The sequence below is a fragment of the Mizuhopecten yessoensis genome, unplaced genomic scaffold (genome assembly GCF_002113885.1).
Source record: "Mizuhopecten yessoensis strain PY_sf001 unplaced genomic scaffold, ASM211388v2 scaffold716189, whole genome shotgun sequence".
Classification (NCBI taxonomy): Eukaryota; Metazoa; Mollusca; class Bivalvia; order Pectinida; family Pectinidae; genus Mizuhopecten; species Mizuhopecten yessoensis.
The window spans coordinates 281,727-289,624 of NW_018479992.1; the positions used below are offsets into that span (position 1 = coordinate 281,727).

At 37.0% G+C, this 7,898-nt stretch overlaps 1 protein-coding gene across 1 annotated transcript; it reads left to right on the forward strand.

Moving 5' to 3' along the window:
* Positions 1-6,610: 6,610 nt before the first annotated feature.
* LOC110442011 lies at positions 6,611-7,838 on the forward strand. Its single transcript, XM_021485403.1, has one exon. It carries the CDS (start codon positions 6,675-6,677, stop codon positions 7,821-7,823), a length of 1,149 nt encoding a protein of 382 aa, XP_021341078.1. The 5' UTR covers positions 6,611-6,674; the 3' UTR covers positions 7,824-7,838.
* Positions 7,839-7,898: the final 60 nt, after the last annotated feature.

The following is a 7,898-nucleotide window of genomic DNA, read 5'->3' on the forward strand; positions in this document are numbered from 1 at the left end:
CGAAATAACGAATTATCACCAAAGCGAAATGACGAAATAACGCCAAAGCGCCAAAGCTAAACAACGTATTAACGCTATGGTGGCTGATATATGACATTTCGTCTTTTCGCCCTCGGATTGGATATTTTTCTGTCACTCCCACATAGTAGGGGAAGATAATATTAGTCAACTGTTAATGAGAGACAGTATCGTGCACAATAGCTTTTCGTGGTCAGCTTTGACGTTCGATTCCCTTAGCTGATTATTATGGTCATGGCTATATTAACAAATATGACTTCTGTCGGTTGAGTTGTGACTAAATAAAAGGATTGGAGACCCCCCCCCCCCCCCTACCTTGAGGATAAAACAGAAAAATCTCCAATCCTCGGGGTAATTATTTAGTTGGACAACCAAAATTCCCGTTGGTTGGGGATTTCGCTGTCGCACCCTCAAAAAAAATAAAAATACTACTTCAGCATTTGACTTGCCTCTGGTTTCTTAATTTTCCCAATATAAATTCCATTTCATCGCCCTTCTTCATTACTTACTGATATACAAAAACAAATTGATATGGGAAAACTGATTTAGACAAATTATTACTATAATCGAGAAAAATATTAACTAGAGAGAAAAGAATTGAAGTTGTAGATGCAGAGTTACAATAAAATATGCTCAAAGGTACACAAACTTTTACTAACATTTTATGAATATAATTGTTCAATCTTCGTCAATAGTTCAATCAGAAGATAGTTTTTTTAGTTTCTGACACCGTTTTAGGCTTAAAAACCTAGTTTGATTATACTTAATGTCAATTACTTGAGAATACGCGAAAAACTTCCCGTCCAGTCTAGTAGGTATACGAGTACCTCACTTCCGGTCCAGACTTGGTGATACTATACGACGAGTGTTAGGTTAAGGCAAATATTAGACATAGGAGCCGTCTTACAAAAACTAGACCTTACAGTTAATACATGTATATATAGGATAGACGGCTCCTTCTCTAACCTGTCCTCCTCTTCTTTACTCCATACTGTATCCCTTCTACTCATTTCCCTTTCTTTTCTTCGTCTGCTGGATAACCGAACTACTCGGTAGTGAAGCGGACGTAAAACCTATCAATCAATCAATCAATAAATCATTCAACTATATTAATCTGAGTCTGTGTTTTCGTCATTACATTTGATGACATTCAGCTAAGGTTCTTTATACACTAATAGAGAGATAGATATTGATATAACATGACGAGACATGATACAATACGACACACACCTTCGATAACTTATCTACGTTCAGTCTAGGGGATTTCCCTTAATGTTACCTACTCATATATCGCGTTTATCGATTCGTCAACTTATCTGGAATGGAATGCTGAGTTTCGTTAAAAAATCTTAGTAACAGGTTGTATGCTTAGCTATTATGTAAAACCCCGTTTGTATTGGATCAGGTACGCAACAGAGATAGTTGAAAAATATGTCATCAATAATTTATGTAAGTCTTTGCAGGAGTGGATATGATTATGATTGATGGATGAAGTGTCGATAAACGTTGAAATGATCATGATTGATGGATGAAGTGTCGATAAACGTTGAAATCGTTCAAACTTGAGCAAACTTTACTAGTGTATCAAATGTTCAGCCTCTTAGATATAAGAACGCACCGGTTGTAAATACTTTGTATACAAATAAAATGGTTAAATTTATATTCAGTTTAGTACATAACAATTTGTAAACTGTCTATCAATTAAATGTTTATTATATTATGTTGAAAGTGATATTAAAATTTTATTCAGGTGAGTGGGTAGGCAAATACGTTTGTATTTTTTTTTGAAGTAACTGACTATCTAGAGATCGTATATGGGTCAAGGCATTTTTGTAAATATTGCCTTTGTTCCTTTTTTTTTTCTTTGTTTGGTAGATTTCGAGTTCAAATTGCAGTTTTGTTTACACTTGAGTGTTCTCTTGTTTACTTTTGATGTCTCCGGAATTATTTACTCCATTTTTTGCTGATATATATAGATCTATTTACATTTGCCTTATTTAGTATTATGAGGCTACATATCAGGAATAACCTGTATACTTTACAAAATATTTACATAAGTATAATAAAACAATACAACTAACATATACAAAAAAAAAAGTCAATACACATTGTAGCTCGCTATAACAATCTTGTACAAATAACTGGCAATACGTACAACAGACAGCTCAAATAGCTCGCTAAAGGAACCTTGTACAAATAGCTCTCTCTAAGTATAACAACCTTATACAAATACCTCGCTATAAGTATAATAGCCTTGTACAGATAGCTCGCTATACGTATATACAGCCAGCTCAAATAGCTCGCTAAGGTAGCCTTGTACATATAGCTCTCTCTAAGTATAACAACCTTATACAAATAGCTCGCTATAAGTATAATAGCCTTGTACAGATAGCTCGCGCTATACGTAAATACAGCCAGCTCAAATAGCTCGCTAAAGTAGCCTTGTACAAATAGCTCTCTCTAAGCATACCAACCTTATACAAATAGCTCGCTATAAGTATAATAGCCTTGTATCGATAGCTCGCTATACGTATATACAGCCAGCTCAAATAGCTCGCTAAAGGAACCTTGTACACATAGCTCTCTCAAAGTATAACAACCTTATACAAATAGCTCGCTATAAGTATAATAGCCTTGTACAGATAGCTCGCGCTATACGTAAATACAGCCAGCTCAAATAGCTCGCTAAAGTAGCCTTGTACAAATAGCTCTCTCTAAGCATACCAACCTTATACAAATAGCTCGCTATAAGTATAATAGCCTTGTATCGATAGCTCGCTATACGTATATACAGCCAGCTCAAATAGCTCGCTAAAGTAGCCTTGTACACATAGCTCTCTCTAAGTATAACAACCTTATACAAATACCTCGCTATAAGTATAATAGCCTTGTACAGATAGCTCACTATACGTATATACAGCCAGCTCAAATAGCTCGCTAAAGTAGCCTTGTACACATAGCTCTCTCTAAGTATAACAACCTTTTACAAATAGTTAACTTAATAGTCTTGTGCAAATAGCTCTCTCTCTAAGTATAACAACCTTATACACATAGCTCTCTAGAACAAACTCGTACAAGTTGTTGGCTTTACGCATAAAAACCAGTTCAAGTTGCTCGCTAAATAACCTTGTTCAAATTGCTCTCTCTCTAAGTATAACAACCTTAAACACATAGCTCTCTCTCTAAGTATAACAACCTTATTCACATAGCTCTCTCTAAGTATAAGAACCTTATACACATAGCTCTCTCTGAGTATAACAACCTTATACACATAGATCTCTCTCTAAGTATAACAACCTTAAACACATAGCTCTCTCTCTAAGTATACCAACCTCATACACATAGCTCTCTCTAAGTATAACAACCTCATACACATAGCTCTCTCTAAGTATAAGAACCTTATACACATAGCTCTCTCTCTACGTATAACAACCTCATACACATCACTCTCTCTAAGTATAACAACCTTTTACAAATAGTTAACTTAATAGTCTTGTGCAAATAGCTCTCTCACTAAGTATAACAACCTTATACACAGAGCTCTCTCTAAGTATAACAACCCTATACACATAGCTCTCTAAAACAAACTCGTACAAGTTGTTGGCTTTACGCATAAAAACCAGTTCAAGTTGCTCGCTAAATACCCTTGTTCAAATTGCTCTCTCTCTAAGTATAACAACCTCATACACATAGCTCTCTCTAAGTATAACAACCTGATACACATAGCTCTCTCTAAGTATACCAACCTTATACACATAGCTCTCTAAAACAAACTCGTACAAGTTGTTGGCTTTACGCATAAAAACCAGTTCAAGTTGCTCGCTAAATAACCTTGTTCAAATTGCTCTCTCTCTAAGTATAACAACCTTTTACAAATAGTTAACTTAATTGTCTTGTGCAAATAGCTCTCTCTCTAAGTATAGCAACCTTATACACATAGCTCTCTAGAACAAACTCGTACAAGTTGTTGGCTTTACGCATAAAAACCAGTTCAAGTTGCTCGCTAAATAACCTTGTTCTAATTGCTCTCTCTCTAAGTATAACAACCTCATACACATAGCTCTCTCTAAGTATACCAACCTTATACACATAGCTCTCTAGAACAAACTCGTACAAGTTGTTGGCTTTACGCATAAAAACCAGTTCAAGTTGCTCGCTAAATAACCTTGTTCAAATTGCTCTCTCTCTAAGTATAACAACCTCATACACATAGCTCTCTCTAAGTATACCAACCTTATACACATAGCTCTCTCTCAGTATAACAACCTTATACACATAGATCTCTCTCTAAGTATAACAACCTTTTACAAATAGTTAACTTAATAGTCTTGTGCAAATAGCTCTCTCTCTAAGTATAGCAACCTTATACACATAGCTCTCTAGAACAAACTCGTACAAGTTGTTGGCTTTACGCATAAAAACCAGTTCAAGTTGCTCGCTAAATACCCTTGTTCAAATTGCTCTCTCTCTAAGTATAACAACCTTTTACAAAAAGCTCGCTATGAGTATAACAAACTTGTTTAAATAGCTCGATCGCTATACTTATAACAACCTAGTGCAAATAGCTCATTTTAAGTACAACAAACTTATGCAAATAGCTCATTTTAAGTATATCAACCTTTTTCAAAGAGCTCGCTTTAAGTATGCCAACCTTTTACAAATAGTTCGCTATACGTATAACTACCTTGTACAAATTGCTCGCCACGGTTGTACAAATAGTTTACTATAGGTTAAATAACCCAATGCAAATGACCCACACTAAGTACAAAAATCCAATTAATAGAAAATGAGATGAAACAATAGATAGGCTTAAATCACATCAGATGCTTCCAGAAAAATAATAATGATAATTATAATTCGAGGTTCTTATAAACCGCTTTATCACAACTTAGTTAATAGGTCGCCTCAAAGCGGTTCACAAATTATTATCCGTGGTTATATGGCCTTTGCAACCAGCTTTCCTAACTCCCTGGGGAGCATACAGCCGGTGCTGCCATTTCGGCGCTCACAACTAGCATTCAACAATTCTAGCATTGCCCAACCACGTACTCATTTACAGCTGAATACACTGGAACAAGCGGAGTAAAGTATCTTGCTCAAAGACAAAACACAGTGCCGTGCCGTGACTCGAACCCACAACCCTTCGGTCACGAGCACGGCGTCCTACCAGTAGACTACCGTGCCTCCTTAAAAACAAACATTATTCCAAATCAGCAACAATCTCTCCACTTTTATACCCTAAATTGTGGATATTATGTTGTATAGGAAAAGTTAAGAATAACGTAAGTAACATATTATATGTAACACATCTTCTCGGACCAGACCTATACATTGTACTCATAATATTATGATCGTTATTGTACATCGTTAATATCGTTCCTGTCAGAAATGAGCAGAACATGGGAAGGTTATAAAACAGATATGTATCTGTCCATATTTAATCGTGGGAAAACAAGGACAATAAATATATAGTGTCACTAACGCATGGCTTACCTCCTCCTCCTCATCCACCTCTGTAATTGCAGTCAAGCTTCAATGCAATTTCTGATTAAAAAAAATGAATAAGGTTCAAAGATTATTGTTATGACGTGTACATCGAAATGCTCTTGATAATGAACATGAATGTGATTAACAACTCCCGCTATTTGTACACTATGCACGAGGCTGACTAAGATCCGCACTCGCGCGTTTCCGTGGAAAAGAAAAACAACGGAAATGGAAAACTGACATCGTGACTTTATTCTGACGTCATAATCAAACGACCTGTCACAATTTGGTGGGATTTGTCAGTGCTGATCAGTTTTCTGGAAAATTAACATAAAATTCCTAAAATTGTTTAAGGATCAGTAACAAAAATAGCCTCCACCTCCCCTCTTACCAAACTCCCTACCAGAAATCTACAATAAAATGTAGCTACTTGGTTTCCCGAACGCTATTTTCAACCCAGAGTACATTCAGTTTTGTTATTTATTGAACTGTTCGAAATTTTTCGGATGAGGGCATGGCTTTGTACATAATTATTCATAAATGTCAATATTTGACTTAAATCATTTATGATTTGCTTTAACAATAGATCCAGGACTATCTCAATGATATTTTCGTTCATTTCAGTTCGTAGTAAAGTTTTAGATGGTTCAACATTTATAATATAATTCTTCATGTGATATAAACATTGATTGTTATGTCCCTTTGAGGGTAATTCCCCGCACAGGTGAGGCCATTGTTGTGTATTCAGTGTATAGATAGTACCTTTAACACTACACAACACAATACACAAAACACAGCAGTTTGAGTTCAATAACACACACCTGCTAGACTACCAACAACAGTTGACTTATCAGACCCAGGTTTGTAAAATATTTAATGCTAGTTTGGGTAGCATTACATGTTATCATACGATTACCTGTTATAGCACACTATACCTGAAATTACAAATAACCCCACCGATACACGTACTTAATACATGTGTGACACATATACTGTGCAGACCTGTACTAAGTTATCATGACATGATCATCGTTTGTTTTTGTCCGAGTTCTTCCTGTCGGATGCGCTAGTGAGATATATCTGTCCACATCTATTAAATGATATATTTTTTCGTGTCAAAGGTCAGCCCACACAATCTTTCTAACACTTCCTGGTTAAGGTATACAGCCATGGCGTGTGGTGGCTGTCAGACGTTGAACTGGTCTGACAGGACTTACAGAATCAGAGACATTATAAGGGACTCCGATTTCACTCTACCCTTATTGGTGAAGGTGGAAGAGGGAATATACGGCTGTCACGAATCGGACACATTTTCACAAGACGACCTATTAAAACTTGATTTAGTGAAATCTATACCGAAAGTAGTAACGTGTTGTGTGGACCACCTTGGACGTGATAGGTATTCGGGTGTGCTTCGTGAGGACGAACATGGCTACGTTGAAAAGACAGAGGACCTTACCATCCCCTTACGTTACAGGGGCGTGGTCAACATATTCCACCCAGAGTCCGGTAGAAAGGTCTACCACAGTGTCAGAGAACTGGTTAGAGACTTCCCGAGATACGTGAAGACAGTAGACCCATTTGTATCAAAGAACAACGTCCGTGTAGATCGGAAATCTGTCATTGAACTTGATCGAATCATTCCTGGTGAAGGATTAGTTTGTAACATTGTGACAGATGAATCTTCAGTTGATGAGTACAGTAACACGACACAGATTTTACTGGACATAAGTGTCCAACAAAAATTCTTTTTGATGCCAGACAACAACGATTATACACTACAACAGGTTATCAGCAGGTTTCCATTGCCCCAATACGTCACATTCGTGAAGGAGAGCGGACCAAAACTAGTGACAACTAACATACAAGAGGCAGTTGAACAAACAAACGTATTCGAGGGTACCGTGAAAATAAAGAGCACGGTAGAGCTGAAGATAATCATTGGTCACTACAAACCTCCAGAGGGGGCTAAAACAGTTACACAGAGCCGATGCCAGCGAACCCTCGTGATAATTCCAATTGACAGTTATACAGCCAGAGAGATCGAAGTGAGAGTACCTCTTGACCCAGGCGTTGACGATGACTACGAAATGGTGCTTGCCAAAAACTTCACACAAAAAGACATTGAAGAGGAGAATATCGACGGAACAATATATGTGGATTTTCTAAGGACACCAAAAACTACCTTTGTTGAGTATGAAGAGATCGACATTCCCCCTCCAAGACCGCCAAGAAATCCAGGTAATACAATGAAATATGTTAGAGAAAGTACCACCTTACTAGACGACCTAGATTTACAAAATGTATCACCCTCATAGACCCTCCCGCATGTTATTACCCAATCTAGGTGTCACCCACACCTAGACCGTCTACCTTAACAGGTAATGTACATG

Coding starts and splice junctions, on each gene's coding strand:
- LOC110442011 (XM_021485403.1), top strand. CDS start 6,675: ATGGCGTGTGGTGGCTGTCAGACGTTGAACTGGTCTGACAGGACTTAC.